General features: G+C 43.6%; 1 protein-coding gene across 1 annotated transcript; it reads right to left on the bottom strand.

The window, feature by feature from the left end:
* Positions 1-4,722: 4,722 nt before the first annotated feature.
* On the bottom strand, positions 4,723-15,988 carry THOC3 (THO complex subunit 3). Its single transcript, XM_061429961.1, has 6 exons — positions 15,627-15,988; positions 14,735-14,891; positions 13,205-13,409; positions 6,852-7,013; positions 6,629-6,729; positions 4,723-5,286 (listed from the first exon to the last, which is right to left on the bottom strand). The coding sequence occupies exons 1-6, from the start codon at positions 15,891-15,893 to the stop codon at positions 5,123-5,125; spliced, it is 1,056 nt and encodes a 351-aa protein (XP_061285945.1). The 5' UTR covers positions 15,894-15,988; the 3' UTR covers positions 4,723-5,122.
* Between the last annotated feature and the right edge of the window lie 907 nt (positions 15,989-16,895).

The following is a 16,895-nucleotide window of genomic DNA, read 5'->3' as shown; positions in this document are numbered from 1 at the left end:
TCATTAAGCCAAACCTTCTCTTCTCTGGTCTCAGCATCATGACAACTTTGCACAAAGTTCCAGACGGACCCCAGTGTGGATGGCGAGTCCTCGAAGGCCCCCACGCCGTCACGTCAGAGTGGCGGCTGTGCAGGCACACCTAGCCTGGGCTGACCCTCAACCCCTGGGACCGTGGGCACACACGCAGGGCATAGCAGCAGAAAGCAGAGACTTCAAACTAGCGTGCCGACTCAGGACCCTGGGTGAGCTCCCTCCCCTCCCTGCACCTCGGTTTTCATCTGAAACATAGGTCCAAGGTACAGCTGTCTGATAGTCCCTTCTGTCTTGTACCAGGCTCAGCACTCAGAGGAAGCTCTGACGTTTGGTCAACCGATGAAGATTTCTTTCTACACAGAGAACAAGAAGGCCTTCCTCTGCTCCGTGTTGATCACAGCACCTCAGCTGCCACTGCAGAGAGGCAATGCATCGGAAATGTCCAATAAATCTTCACAGGCCTGGTCACCATCCACCAGAACTCCATGGTGAGATCTCATTTCAGAGAGAAACTTTCCTCCAAGTTGACATTAATCCCCATTCTGGGTACAGTGATGACCAGGGACAAATTGGCCTGTGCCCCGCCAGATCTCCTTTGGTCCTCCAGGAGATGTTCTGACAGATCCTGTGCTGTACCCACACCACTGCCTGTCCTATATCCCAGTAACTTCCTCAAGAAGGGAACGGGAAACAAAGTTTAGCAACTTGTTCCCAGCAAATGCACAGGGACCCCAGGGATGTTTCTGCCACTCCAGCCAAGGTGAGCTCCAGCTGGTGACTCTGTGCTGTGACACTGCCAGTCGGGTGAGCATGCTTTCACACTCTGCCTGCTGCTCCTAAGGGATGAGACATCAGATGCTGGATGCCTTGTGAAGTTCAACAGCTTGTGGTTCCATGTCAGCAACAATTTCAAACATGTGCACTGCTAGTAAATTTGCAGTCACTGGCTGAGCACGTCTCAGTTTAGTGTCCCTAAACGTTAACAAAGGGCCTTAGTTCAAAAGTGGGTATTTTAAGGTGCGTTAAATATTCATTTTCTCCAAATCCCTGCCCATCCAACCCCCACCCTTTTTTGTACAAAATGTGATGAGCTTAGGAGGCAAGAAAGCTCTGTATGGTACAAGGGTTTATACAGATGTGGTATTAATACCTACGTAACAACAGTAGCTACTTACTAAACACCTACAGTGTGCCAGCCATTTGACACAGGCCAGTTCATTTAACTCTTAGAAGCTGTACAGCCATTACAGATATACAAATGTAAGCAAACTGCAGCTATGGAGGTGAAGCAATTTCATCAGTCTCCCAGTTAGCTGTAACAGAACAAGAACTTCCCCCAACACCCATCAGACTCTGCCCTACTCAGCAGGCCACACTACCAACCAGTCCAAACTGAAGTTATTCACCCTCCCTCTCTCCTCCCTAAAGGGAAAGGGAAAGTCGCTCAGTCGTGTCTGACTCTTTGGGACCCCATGGACTATAGAGCCCACGGAATTCTCCATGCCAGAATACTAGAGTGGGTAGCCTTTCCCTTCTCCAGGGGATCTTCCCAACCCAGGGACTGAACCCAGGTCTCCCACATTGCAGGCAGATTCTTTATCAGCTGAGCCACCAGGGAAGCCCAAGAATACTGGAGTGGGAGCTTATCCCTTCTCCAGTGGATCTTCCCAATCCAGGAATCGAAGCAGGGTCTCCTGCACTGCAGGTGGATTCTTTACCAACTGAGCTGCCAGGGAAGCCCAAGCTCATCTCACATCCCACCAACCCACCCTATATCCCAGGACCCTGCCAGCACCTCCAGCCCACAGCACCCCATCTCCCACATCCTCTGCCCAATATTCACACCCCCATAGTAAAGACTCACACTGTGTCCACCTCCTCCCATCCAATCCCTTCCCAGAAACCTCAGCTAACAGAGCTTTACCCTCCCCTGCTCTTCCTTCACTGTCACACACGCAGTCGTCACTTCTGCTCCACTTGTTCACAGGCACACACATCCATCATGAGCCCCAACGGATGCCGCAGGAAGCAGATCTAACATTTCTCCTCTGGACCTCCCACCAGGCCCAGGGTGTGATGGATAAGCCTCCTCCCTGCCCAGCACCTACTCCTGGAAGGATGAACTGGCTTGTGCAGCACCGGCATTTAGAGCCGAGAAAGCCGACAGACTGATGGCCTCTCTCCGGCAGCCAGGTGGCCCGTGTTCTCGTTAGGAGCTGCTCCTCCTCACAGGGCAGGGCTGTAGGAAGCACCTCTGTGGGCCCGGTGCTGTGCTAGGCGCTTCACAAACCCTTCACCTCCTCTCACTCTCCTAACACCCCAAGGAGAAGGGATTGATGGTCCCCACTTCAGGGATGAGGGCCGTGGTTCAGATCAGTCCCTGCTGGGGCCGGGATTCAGACCTCGTTCTGCTCAAGTGTGAAGTCGCCTGATTTGCAGAGCAGCAGTCGGGGGAGGAAAGGAGGGGCTCTGTTACCAACACGTGGGACTTCTGAGAGTGCGCTGCACCTCCACGCCTTCAAAGACAGGTTTACCTCTTAATTCCATCTGTGTGCTTTTCTCCTTCCAATGAAGGCTGACATCTCATGGTCCCTTTTGTGACTAGAACTCTCTGAGAGTAGAAAACACACCTCTGACAATGAAGAGCTTAAGTGTGTAAGGGGAACAGCTAGGAAGTCATTCCTGGTCTTTCTCAACTGAGTTCACCCACACATCACACACCAACCAGCTACATACACGCGCGCGCACACACACACACACACACACACCCCGAGTTCAGCCACATATCACATCCCAACCAGATACACACACACACCACACCCCAACCAGCTACACACACACACACCACACCCCAACCAGCTACACACACACACACCACACCCCAACCAGCTACACACACACACTGAGCTCACCCACACATCACACCCCAACCAGCTACATATACCACCCCCACCCCCACACCCCCTCTGGGAACTCCCAGAGTTGGCCTCTTCTGACCCACCCTCTGGTCCTCCACATCTCAGTCTCCTGACTGGAGAGCACAGCCTGCTCCTGCCTGCCTGCTCCTTGGAACTAACCCTGCTCTAGCCTCCCAACACTCTGCCAGGAACCTTCCCGCTCCCATTGCTCCCCTACACACAGCTCCTTGCACAACCCTGCCCCTCCACATATTAGGGTGGAGGGAACAATCCTCAAGGCACACATGTACACCTCACACAAGCTTAACACTTGGTAAGTTTCATCCTTCGCCGGCTCTCATGCCACAGAAAACCCAAGATCTCAGCAAGAGACACCATAATCTCAATCTGACTTGTAATTCTAGTCAATTTAGCAATGGGTCATCAACACAGCAAATCTGAACTTCTTACACAATGAGGTGGCTGGTTGGTTTGCAACTAAAGAAACCATTCTCCAGGGAAGGTAGAGGAAGAGCTTGTTCCAGGCTGCAGGAAATATTACGGAGCCTGCAGATGGAGCTCAATTGATCACCTGCTAACCTGCGCCAAGACTTAACAGCTCAGAGCCAAGGTCTATTCGTCTGTCAAATGGGAAGTGCAAATGGAACCAGAATAGCCATTGCAACAGAAGGTATATGGGCCTTTAAGCAAACCTAGATCTGAATACTGTCACTTAATAAGTAATACTGAGTTGAACTCCCTGAGGTAGTAAAATGGTGATAACACCCAACCTCTGAAGGTTGTTGCAAAAATTGAGTGAAGTGATCATCACAATACCAGACACACAGGGTATGTCCAATAATTAACAATGCCTATTAAGACTTGGTGATTTATATACTGCCAAACATGGTGCTGAGCACCTTGTATGCCTTTATCTGGTCATACTTGATTTGTCTACCCCTCAAGATTTTTATAAACATGTTTTTATACAAAAAACATGAGTACAAGAAAACTCCTACAAGGGTATATATAAAAATGCTTATTAGCAGAAAAATGGTTATCTCTTGGTGTTAGAAATAAGTTTTCTTTTTGCTTACTGGCTTTTTCCAAATTTTTCCACAAACATCACTTTCTGAGGTATATTTGATTTGGTTTTTCTTTTTAAAGCTGAAATCCATTAAAACACAATGAAATCAAGATGCTGCTCACAGGTAACAGCCCCCTACATGAGCCATTTCTTCTGGTGGTAAGAGCTATTAAAAGCTGTGCCTTCCCTGAGGGAGCTGGCATGTGCTTATTTTAATAAGAATTAGCTGACTTAGCCCCTTCTTCACTTTGCCACCGGGGAGTACAGAGCCAAATTTTAGTTCAATCATTCAATTAGGTTCTTATTCTCTGCAGGTTTCTATTTTAATTCCCCACAGTCTTGACTTCCTATTCTAATTTATAGGTCATATCATAATTTTTTATTTCTTATATTTTTAATATATAAAAATTATATATTTTACTATTTTTCCTCAATGTTTATCATAAATCTGTGGCCTACAAATCTTGCAGAATGAGGCCAGGTACACATAGACATAAACAAGCAATGACTCAACATGTTATCAGAGTGCCACTGTCCATGCATTTCACGCCACAAACCATCGAGTTCTTATGACATTAAATGACAGGATTACAACCTTTAAATCCTATCTGAAACTTTTTTTAAATACAGTACTACAACACCTCCCTATAATGACATAAGAAAATAATAAGGATAATATTACCATAATTTTTAAAGTCCTAGAAGTCCCATAATTAAAAAGTCAGTTTTATTAAATGTTCAATTCTCAAAATTATTAATATGTACTTTTTTTATTATAAAAAATCTCCAACTCCATCTCACCCTTCCTCACCTACCCCTCCAAACTACGTACTGTCCAAGCAGAACCAAGCCCAACAAATCCCACCACACGCCCAACAGCAGGAAGACAGGAAGTCCCCAGAGGACAAGGTATGCTGGTGTCGGCACTGCAAGGGACAGGGAACAAGAGCCAAATCAAACACAAAAGAAACCGGAATGGGCAGCCTAACAAAACACTGATACAATTTATACCAATTCATAAATACTTTAGGAGCCCACCAACCCCAAGAGAACAGACCAAACTAACTATACAACTGAAGCCGCTGCCATATGCTGGGTCCTCCTATCAGGAATCATTGGGAAGCCCAAACAGCTTCACAGTTCCAGCTTCCCGACTGCTGTCATATTTGCCATCTTTGTCATCACAGGCAAACGCCAGCAGAGGCCTTTTGGGGTGCCAAGCCACGGTGAAGGTCGGGGACTCACATTGAACCTCCCACAGCTTGTCTCCTATAAAAATCAATATAGGGATACCAATCAGTATGTTAACAGTAGACCACACTCATTAAGTACTTACCTATGTTAACTCATTTAATCTGCATAATAGTCCTATAGGATACGAACAATTCTACCCCGTTTTACAGAGAACACTGAGGTACAGAGGGGTCACAAGGCAGTCGGGTGGCAGAGCAGGATCTGAACCTAACAGCCCATGCTCTGAGCCCTAGCCTACACTTCCTAAAAAAACTGCAATGTCAGCTCTTTGTTGAGCACTTCTTATGAATCAGATGCATTATACTTATCCTCATAAAGTATGACAACGCTATCCATCAACGCAAGTAATGGTTTTAAACCCCATTTTATAAAGAAATGGGTAACTGAACAGTTAAGTCACACCTCAAAGAAGCAGCAGGGGAAAAAAAAAGGCAGAAAAAGAACAGAGTCAGCACAGAAAGTCAGTCTGTCCGAAGCCACAGATCTTTCTACTCAATCACACTTGCCTTGCAAATAAAATTCTTTTTTCAAAATTTTTATCCTGCCTGCTTGTTGAAATTAAACATGGTTTTTTCAAAGCCACTTTTTTTTTAACCTGGATTAATGTAGTAAAGTGTTCATAGTGTGGTGTTGATTTAAAAATGCAGGATACACAGAATTATACACTTTAAATTGGTCAATTAGATGGTATGTGAATTTTTTGATAAAGCTGTTTATATATATATTGTTTCTACATACACACACATACTTTCTTTGAAGTTTTCTATATAGTTTGAAATCTTTTACTAAAGTATCATGTATTTCCAAAAATAATAAAGTTACATTAAAAATAAACCTGAAGAAATACTTTTATAGAATGAATACTTGCCTCTCATTTTTCTATTTTCAAGTTCTGTCTTGTTGCTTTTTAAAACAAATCACATGTGCTTTGATAATTTCTTAAATTGTAAAATATATAAATCAACATACAGGCAAAAGACAAAAAGAAATATACCATATTGCTAAAAGAGGCTGTATTTAAATGGTGAGATCACTCATCCATCCATCCATCCATTCTTCCTTTCTGTATTTTAAAAATTTTGGAAAAAAATTATTATAATGGAAAAATTAAAAGTAAATAAAAAGCAAACTGTTTTCTTTAATCACTTTCTTTCAGACCTGCCCCTCTTTCCTAAATCTTTGCTCCCTCATTACCTGATAACAGTCATAATAAACACACTTGCCTTAAGGAGGCAAATGCATTTTTGCTAATACTAGCAAAGTAGTAAGGAACAGAGATGAAAACACGTGATAGGAGTTCTCATGGCCAAGGATGAATGACAGAGGAGTCTCGTTAAGATAGTGAGGGTTTGGTTACCTGTCTCTACTTCAGCAATGTCAATGAAGTGATCTTCTGATGCTGATGCCAGCATTTTCCCATCATGGCTAAAACTGAGGGTCCTCACAGGCCAATCCAGCCTATAGCAGAGAAGACCAGACAGAGGAGACATTAGAATAATCCAAAGAGGAGGGCTCAACTTCACTCAAAATGAAATAAAACTAACTTATCCAACAAGCAAAGTGCTGGCAGAGTTGCTTACCTGGAAAAGCATCGAACACACACTAACTCATCTACATCCCAAAGGCTGACCAAAGCATCTGCACTTCCTGTTGCAAAGTACTTCCCCATGGGGTCAAACTTGATACAGATACAGTTGGAAGGATGGGCGTTGATGGACTGCACAGGCTTCAGCTCTGGGTAGCTGAAAGACAAAACAGACATCAATCAAACTGAGGGAAATGACCCTGGTACTAAGATAGAAATAGGAGACGCTGAAGAAGAAAACCAAAGACAACAGAATAAGTATCAAAGACTGTAAATCAAGGCTTTCCTGAAATAAAAAGATTTCAAAAATATACTGAAACAACACACTATATACTTAAGAATATGAACCCAGACTAACACAAAGACATTTTGTTGTTGTTCAGTAGCAAAGCAGTGTCCAACTCTTTGCGACCCCATGGACTGCAGCACACCAGGCTTCCCTGTCCTTCACTATCTCCTGGAATTTGCTTAAACTCATGTCCACTGAGTTGGTGATGCCATCCAACCATCTTATCCTCTGTTGTCTCCTTCTCCTCCTGCCCTCAATCTTTCCCAGCATCAGGGCATTTTCCATCAGGTGGCCAAAGTATTGGAGCTTCAGCTTCAGCATCAGTCCTTCCAAATATTCAGGGTTGATTTCCTTTTGACTAGTTTGACCTCTTTGCTGTCCAAGAGTCTCCTCCAGCATCACAGTTCAAAAGAATCAATTCTTCAGCCCTCAGCCTTCTTTATGGTCCAACTCACCCATCCATACATGACTGCTGGAAAAACCATAGCTTTGACTATATGGACCTTTGTTGGTAAAGTGATATCTCTGCTTTTTAACATGCTGTCTTGGTTTGTCATAGCTTTTCTTCCAAGGAGCAAGCGTCTTCTAATTTCATCGCTGCGGTCACCATCCACAGTGATTTGAGAGTCCGAGAAAAGAAAATCTGTCACTGTTTCCATTTTTCTCCATCTATTTGCCATGAAGTGATGGGAAGGATACCATAATCTTAGATTTTTGAATGCTGAGTTTTAAGCCAGCTTTTTTTCTCCTCTTTTACCTTCATCAAGAGGCTCTTTGGTTCCTCTTCACTCTCTGCCATTAGGATGGTATCATCTGCAAACCTAAGGCTGTTGATATTTCTCCCAGCAATCTTTTTTTTTTTAACTTTACAATATTGTATTGGTTTTGCCATATATCAAAATGAATCTGCCACAGGTATACATGTGTTCCCCATCCTGAACCCTCCTCCCTCCTCCCTCCCCATACCATCCCTCTGGGTCGTCCCAGTGCACCAGCCCCAAGCATCCAGTATCGTGCATCGAACCTGGACTGGTGACTCGTTTCATATATGATATTATACATCTCCCAGCAATCTTGATTCCAGCTTGTGATTCATCCAGCACAGCATTTCACATGATGTACTAAGCATATAAAATAAACAAGCAGGGTGACAATATATAGCCCTGATATACTCCTTTTCCAATTTTGAGCCACTCCTTTGTTCCATGTCTGGTTCTAACTGTTGCTTCTTGACCTGCATACAGGTTCTCAGGAGTCAGGTAAGTTCAGTTCAGTCACTCAGTCGTGTCCAACTCTTTGCGACCCCAGGGACTGCAGCACACAGGCCTGTCTATCACCAAGTCCCAGAGCTTGCTCAAACTCATGTCCATTGAGTCAGTGATGCCAAGCAACCATCTCATCCTCTGTCATCCCCTTCCCCTCCTGCCTTCAATCTTTCCCAGCATCAGGGTCTTTTCCAATGAGTCCATTCTTTGCATGAGGCAGCCAAAGTATTGGAGTTTCAGCTTCAGCATCAGTCCTTCCAATGAATATTCAGGACTGATTTTCTTTAGGATTGACTGGTTCGGTCTCCTTGCAGTCCAAGGGACTCTCAAGAGTCTTCTCCAACATCACAGTTCAAAAGCATCAACTCTTTGGCACTCAGCTTTCTTTATAGTCCACCTCTCACATCCATACTTGACTACTGGAAAAACCATAGCTTTGACTACACGGAGGCAGGTAAGGTGTTCTGGTATTCCCATCTCTTTAAGAATTTTCCAGTTTGTTGTGATCCACACAGTCAAAAGCTTTGGCACAGTCAATGAAGCAGAAGTAGATGTTTTTCTGGAATTCTCTTGCTTTTCCTATTAATTCAACAGATGATGGCAATTTTATCTCTGGTTCTTCTGCTTTTCCTATATTCAGCTCATATATCAGAAAGTTCTCGGTTCACATACTGTTGAAGCCTAGCTTGAAGGGTTTTGAGCATGACCTTGCTGGCATGTGAAATGAATGCAACTGTGTGGTAGTTTTAAACATTCTTTGGTATTGCCCTTCTTTGGGACTGAAATGAAAACTGACCTTTTCCAGTCCTGTATGGCAACCCACTCCAGTACTCTTGCCTGGAAACTCCCATGGACGGAGGAGCCTGGAAGGCTGCATTCCATGGGGTCGCTAAGGTTCACACACGACTGAGCGACTTCATTTTCACTTTTCACTTTCATGCACTGGAGAAGGAAATGGCAACCCACTCCAGTGTTCTTGCCTGGAGAATCCCAGGGATGGCAGAGCCTGGTGGGCTGCAGTCTATGGGGTCGCACAGAGTCAGACATGACTGGAGCGACACAGCAGCAGCAGCAGCAGCAGCCACTGCTGAGTTTTCCAAATTTGCTGATATATTGAGTGCAGTACTTTAACAGCATCATCTTTTAGGATTTGAAATAGTTCAGCTGGAATTCCATCACCTACACTAGCTTTGTTCATTGTAATGCTTCCTAAGTCCTACCTGACTTCACGCTCTAGGATGTCTTACTCTAGGTGAGTGACCACATCATCATAGTTATCCAGGTCATTAAGGTCTTTTTTGTGCAGTTCTGTGTATTCTTGCCACTTCTTAATCTCTTCTGCTTCTGTTTAGTCCTTGCCATTTCTGTCCTTTATTGTGCCCATCTTTCCACGAAATTGTTTCTTTCGTATTTCCAATGTTCTTAAAGAGTCTCTAGTCTTTCCCATTCTATTATTTTCCTCTTTTTGTTTGCATGTTCACTTAAGAAGGCTTTCTAATCTCTCCTTGCACTCAGTTGGGTATCTTTCCCTTTCTCCTTTGCCTTTCATTTCTCTTCTTTTCTCAGCTATTTGGAAGTCCTCCTCGGACAACCATTTTGCTGTCTTGCATTTCTTTTTCTTTGAGATGGTTTTGGTCACTGCCTCCTGTACAATGTTATGAACCTCTGTCCATGGATTTTCAGGCACTCTGTTGCATCTAATCCCTTGAATCTATTTGTCACTTCCACTGTATAATCATAAGGGATTTGATTTAGGTCATACCTGAATGGCCTAGTGGTTTTCCCTACTTTCTTCAATTTAAGTTTGAATTTTGCAATAAGGAGCTGAAAATAATGGACTTTCAAAAAATTAGATTATTGGCAGACTTCTGACAGTAACACTTTATGTCAAAAGAAAATGGAGTAAAAAGATAAACAAGTAAGAAAATATGAATCAAAGTTTTTATATCTAGCAAAGCTATCAATTATAAAGTGTTCAAAGAAGCAGCACAACATAAGTATCTCTTAAGTTTTATAAGTTAAGATAAGTATGAACTCAGGGAACATTGCTCCCCTTGAACACTTTTTGAGGAATCAATATAGGAGAGTAAGCTGTGACAATCAGTGACTGAAGACTTATCAGCCCAAGGTTGGTGATGAACATTAAATACATATAGTTTCTTGTAGAAATTATATATGTTCAAAGTAATGTAATAACTGTAATCTGACAACATGTAGTAGTATTAACTTTTTTTTAATGGAGGAAGACATATTCTAAAAGCAAAATTTACAATTTTAAGTAATCACACTGGTGGTGGTAGTACTATTGTTAAATATCTGTGTATGTAACAGGGGCCCCATGGACTGTAGCCCGCCAGGCTCCTCTGCCCATGGGATTCTCCAGGCAAGAATACTGGAGCAGGTTGCCATTTCCTTCTCCAGGGGATCGTCCCGACCCAGGGATTGAACCCAGGTCTCCCACATTGCAAGCAGACGCTTTAACCTCTGAGCCACCAGGGAAGCCCTGTAGGCAACCATGGGAAATTCAAATTCTATAATCCCCTGCATCTCTGAGAATCAGAATTCTTAGCTTGGAAGCAAAGCGATTTTAACTAGAAGTTATATGTATGAATTTACAAATTATTTTGTCTTTAAGTATATATATATACTTCCTAGCTCTGTCTACTAGAAAGGTCTAGAAATCATCAACTCAACAATATGGACGTCCTGAGTTCTAATATTATTTTCTAGTGAAAGAATCCAGGGATTCTCTGGGAATATACTAATTAAAGATTTGAGGCAGGAAATACTCAGGATGAACTTGGCATATCTTGTTATACCAGAGAGCAAGAAACTGAAGACTATGAGAATTATGTTAAAAAAATATGACTCAGGAACCAACTTGAAGAGAATTCTGTGTGCCAAAGATAAATTCAGCTTCAATAAGGATAATGATTATGACAGATTGAAACACATCTACTATGCTTAAATACACAGGTCCATAACAATCCTTTAAAAAAAAAAAAAAAAGCAGCAGATCATCTTTGGAATCGATAGAGAACTAATTCAGTACCTAATGACAAAGGGAAATTATCAAGCATATATCATGCCTTCTCTAAACTGGGTAACCAAACTGATAAGACAAAGTGACTCTTAAATAAGCAAGCAGTCAGAATCAGCAAAATCCAGACTGGGACAAGCTCCCCAGGTTAACAGCCTGTTTTTTAACAGTTAAGTTCTAAGTAAAACAAAAGGAAGGAAGGAGACTCCTCCACAGTTTAACTGACTTAAAAGGCATATCACACTTTTTTAAATGGGCAGAATTAGAGTATCCAGAAATTCACATTTGGTAGCAAAACTATAAAGAAATAAGATAAAAATCAAGACAGTCCTTTTCGAGGAGGGAGTTTTGATTAGGACAAAGCCCATGGAAACACTTCTGAGATGGCAAGCAAAGTAATATTTCTTGACTTGGTGGGATTACACAGGTGTTATGCATATAATAGTTCATTAAGCTACATACTTGCATTTTGTGGTTTTCTACATCTATTTTCTTTTCTAATACAAAAGCTTAAAAAAAAAACACTGCCTACAGAGTAAAATTCAAGTTACTAAGCATAGCATTCCAGAGCCAAATAATCTGGTACCAAATTACACTTCAACTTTATCTCCCTATTTCAGGACCTCTCTTCAGATACTTTTATCTACCACCACTCCCAGCAATTCTGATCTACTGACTACTTTCCAAATAAGTCATGTTCAGTCATACTTGTTTTGTCCATTGAGCAGTTCCCTTTTGCTGATTCTTAAAATTCTATTAATCTTTCAAGGTCAAGCTCAGAAACTGCCTCCTTCAACTCCCAAGTCCCACAGTCAATCCTTGGGGATTCTACAGCAAACTCCCAATCTCTAACACAGAGCCTACCACACTCTGCCTTGCAGGGTCCACCCAAGACAGCAGAAAGAACAGAATCAGATAGATCTCAACTTCAATTCCACAATTTCATTCATTTGGAGAATATTTACTAAGATCCTGACTGTGTGTAGCAGGTACTGGGCTAGGCACTAGGGATTCAACAGTAAACAAGTTAAATACAGCTCCTAATTCACAGAATTTAGTAACTAGAAGACACAAAGAAATAAATATGCATTTATAATGTAGAATGAGAAATGCTTCCGACAGAAGTACATAATATAAGCTTCTAACCTTGGGGATGAAGAGGGCCTCCCCGGAGGGAAAGTGGTATTTAAACTGAGACTTTGAAAGTACAAATTAGGCATACTTCAAGGTACATCCAGTTCAAGTACTCACTAGCTAACTAGTCACTTACCCTCTGAGATCCCTGATCTTCATCTGTGAAATGGGAAGCATACCATCATCAGCTCCCTAGGATTTCTCTCTGGACACAGTAAAATATAAGGTACCTAGCTAGAAGGTGCTCAAGAGAAGTTAGAATTCCTTATTACTACAGTTGATCTTTGAACAAAGTCGGGGTTGATCTGACAGGGGTTGAACAAACACAATTAAAAATTCATGTATAACTTAACAACTGGTCCTCTGTATCCACGGTTCCTCTGTATCTGTGGCTTTGCATCCCATATTCAACCAATCTCAGATCATATAGTACTGTAGTATTTACTACTGAAAAAATCCACATGTAAGGGGACCTGGATAGTTTAAATCCGTGTTGTTCAATAGTCAATTGTTTGTCCTTCTGGCTCCTTCAGGATAGACTCACATCTAATTCATCTCGGGATCCACTAGAGCACCCAGTGCAAAGACATGACAGTCCCCTAAACTTAGAACCCCCTCACCTGAGTATGTTGATACAACCGTTGCCATTTGTCAGGAAGAACATGTTATTGTCATTGTTCCAGGAGATTTCATTGACCTCAAACTTGAACTGCTCCTCCGCTTTGGAGCGGTGTGTCTTGGCGTCAATGAACGTCACCACATCATCCTTGTTGCCTACAGCGATGGTCTGCCCGTCAGGACTCCAGCAGATATTAATGTTCTCTCCTGGGAACCCAGATACGATCAGCAAGATACTGTTAGCCTACAACCCTCCAGAAGTTTATCTTGTTACCAAAGAAAGACTAGAGCTATTGCCCAGAGTTCATTCACTAAGGTCCTCATCAGTAGGACCAACCAGAAGTCCAGCACACTCATCTACACATTTCCCCCTTTAGTGCTCACATGTCTCTAAGGGACATTTTTCCTCCCCATTTTATAGACGAAAAACTGAAAGAGAGATGGGCCAAAATATCAAAGCTATGAAGTAACAGAGCCAAGATCTAAATGCATACTTGACACCAGAGCCTCTAATTCTCTCTTATACTTGCACTTCCCAAACTCCAGTCATTCACATGCCATTTTCACAATTTTTGAACTATCCATGTAATAGCTATACTTCTTCCTTTAAGACTTTTATTAAAACTGACCCCTCCAAAATTTTTAAATAGCTTCACTTTGGCAATAAATTCTATAAGCTAGTTCTTTTCTTCTAGTAGCCATTAAAATATATATACAATCAGTTTTTCATGTTCATCTAAATACTTAAATCACGTACATATCACCAGTTGTCTAGTTGGGGAAACCATACCATTCCACCTCCAGGTACAAGTCTTGCCAACAAAGTCCAGTAGCCCACAAATTTCATCAACTTTATTGATTCTAAGATGCATATTTTTTCACACTTTATTACTTGTAATGTATCTTAGAATGAACCAGGATGTATTTCAAAATTTTTGGTATATCATGATTATCTAATAAAACTTTATTTTCTTTCCTAATGAAACAAAATATTGATGCATCTTATAATCAATAACATCTTAGCCAACATAACTTAATAAATGGCCTCAAGGTTTATAAGGCAGTATCTGGGGAAGAACAGTCTATAAATGTACTACACAACTTCCAGGTCATTTTCTCCCCAACTGTCAGTCATTTATTCTAAAGTCATTCTAGCCTATCAGCAGTTTCCTAAATTCTCCACTCCTTGGTACATGCTGTTCCCTGCTAGAGCTGCCCACGCACTACAAGATGACCGCTAAATCTATATGGCTATCTTAAGGGTTTGCTCAAATTCTGTGAAGCCTTCCCTATCTTCTCCAGGCATACTTAAGTGTTTCCATTCTCAGTATCCACCTTGTAGACCTATCCATTACAAGATGACCATGTTATATTATGTTAGTTTTTTCAATACATATGTCTCTCCCTGCACTAAACTCTCAGGTCCTTATTCAGCTCAGGATGTCCCATACCAACAGGGCCAGGCACACAGAAGATATTTAAAATGAATGACTATCAGTAGCTCATCTTCCTACTGCCCTCTGAACAGTTACCTTTAGTGTTCACAGTGGCAATGCATTTCGTAGTCCTCACATCCCAGATGCGAATGGTTTTGTCTCCAGACGCAGTGACAAAGAGATCAGGGTTACTTGGATGCCAACAGAGCTGGTCCACGCTATCCCCATGTCCCCTATAATTGTTTTCTTTGACCTGAAAGAACAAAATCCAGATACCACTTCACCCATATGTACCTGCCTACCCATGTAACTTCTTAAGCTTATTCAAAACGAGGCATCTGGCTACCAACGTAAAAGTTCGGATAAGTAAAGAGTCCAGTCCTTCTAAGTCACTTCCTCTAAACCCTTCCCAATACCCTACCCTCCCTTCCTCCCCAGTCAGTGTGAACAGTTCTGAGGACGGGGTCCACACCAATGCCCTTACTCTTTATCCCTCCCTGGCCTTCCTCCTTTCTGGTTTTCTACCCTTACTCTTCCACCAAGGGTCCCAACCCGCTTACTCAATTCCACGGGGGTCCTGTCATTTTCAGCATGACTCTCCTCATCATCACAGGAGCCCACCACCACTGTCCCAGCCGCTCCTCACCACCACACGAGTCTCCCCGCCATCCTCTCCACCGGCCTTTACTCTCCACACTCACCTTCAACCCACCCCGCTCATCTTCACGCCTCCTTACTATTACACTCCCTATACACCGTCCCCCCACCCCAACCACCTCCTCTCCACCACCCCATCTTCACCTCTCATCAGTCCGTTCCCCCCGCCTCACCCCCCACACTTCTCTTTCGCGCATTATACATGCCGCTCACCTCCACACCCCTCCTTTCTCCACCCTTCTCCTCACCCCCACTCTCCTCACGCCATTCTTCAACCTCGCCTTACCACACCCCCTCTCTCCCTAGCCTGGGCCGGGTCCCAGCGGCTCACCAACCGGTCCTTCTCCAGCAAGAAGACGCTGGCCGTCTTGTCGAAGGACCCCGAGGCCAGGCGACGTCCGTCGCAGCTCCAGGCCACGGAATGCACCTTGGCGCTGTGCGCCGGGAACTCGCGCGTCTTACTGTGGCCGCGGAACAGCTCCTGCATCCCGAGCACGTAGCGCGTCGGGCCGCTTGACACTGAGCACCAGGGAGCCATCGAGCCGGGACCGCTCTGGCCCAGCGATGAGGGTCCCATGGACGCCTGGGGAATCGCCATACCGAATTCCCGGACGCTGGCTCGGTAATATTCTCAGCGGCAATCAGCCCTGCCGCCGCCGCCGCACGCATGCGCGGCAGAGACCACCCGCGCTTCCGCGCACCCGCACTGTGGCCCACTCCCGGAAGAGACTACAAGTCCCAGCATGCAGCGCGCTCCCGCCTTTCCCTTTCCCAGTGGTCGCGGTTCAGCTTGGAATTTCCTTCACCATTAACCATTAGGAGGTTTTTAGGGTCCTTATTTTCTCCTTACCTATTGTTTGGTAGATATATTTGTATACCTGTTTAATCGAAGAAATAACGCAATTCTTCTAAACCTCAGTTCGCTGTCAGTTAAAAACACCTTTTTTTCTGGGTTACTCCCACCTTTCAGCCCACTCACTTGGAGCCGAAGGCTCTCTACTTCCTACTGCAGGAGGAGCTGGTGAACTTCTCTGGGGAAATAGACTAGAGGTTTGAGTTTTCCCTGGTGGCTCAACTGGTAAAGAATCCGCCTGCTAATGCGGGAGACCTGGGTTCGATTCCTGGGTTGGGAAAATCTCCTGGAGGAGGAACCGGCTACCCACTCCACTATTCTGGCCTGGAGAATTCCGTGGACCGTATAGTCCATGGGATACTACTGAGCGACTCTCGCTTTCGCTTTCACTTCTTTGGGGCGGCGGGGAGGCGAAAGGGAGAGGAGGCTGAAGCAAGGGTGAGAGCTGCCGAAGGCTGTTCGGACGATTTTCAGATAAATTCCTTGTGTTTAGAAGGCTGTTCTATATGCGCATTATTATATATGCAAAAATACATGATTTTCAGACAAATTCCTTGTGTTTAGAAGGCTGTTCTATATGCGCATTATTATATATGCAAAAAATACGTAAAATACCCAGTTCAGTTCAGTTCAGTTCAGTTGCTCAGTCGTGTCCGACTCTTTGCGACTCCATGAATCGCAGCACGCCAGGCCTCCCTGTCCATCACCAACTCCCGGAGTTCACTCAGACTCACGTCCATCGAGTCA

Source organism: Bos javanicus, chromosome 10 (assembly GCF_032452875.1).
Source record: "Bos javanicus breed banteng chromosome 10, ARS-OSU_banteng_1.0, whole genome shotgun sequence".
NCBI lineage: Eukaryota > Metazoa > Chordata > Mammalia > Artiodactyla > Bovidae > Bos > Bos javanicus.
The sequence above is the reverse complement of the archived record's forward strand: the minus strand, read 5'-3'. Positions and strand labels throughout refer to the sequence as shown.

What these genes read in the sequence shown, in the direction of transcription:
- THOC3 (XM_061429961.1), bottom strand. Translation starts at nt 15,893, where the DNA reads ATGGCGATTCCCCAGGCGTCCATGGGACCCTCATCGCTGGGCCAGAGC. An exon ending in TGCCACTGTGAACACTAAAG is followed by an intron (nt 13,410 to 14,734) that starts GTAACTGTTCAG and finishes CTGGGTTCCCAG; the next exon opens with GAGAGAACATTAATATCTGC. An exon ending in TGTGTTCGATGCTTTTCCAG is followed by an intron (nt 6,730 to 6,851) that starts GTAAGCAACTCT and finishes TCTCTGCTATAG; the next exon opens with GCTGGATTGGCCTGTGAGGA.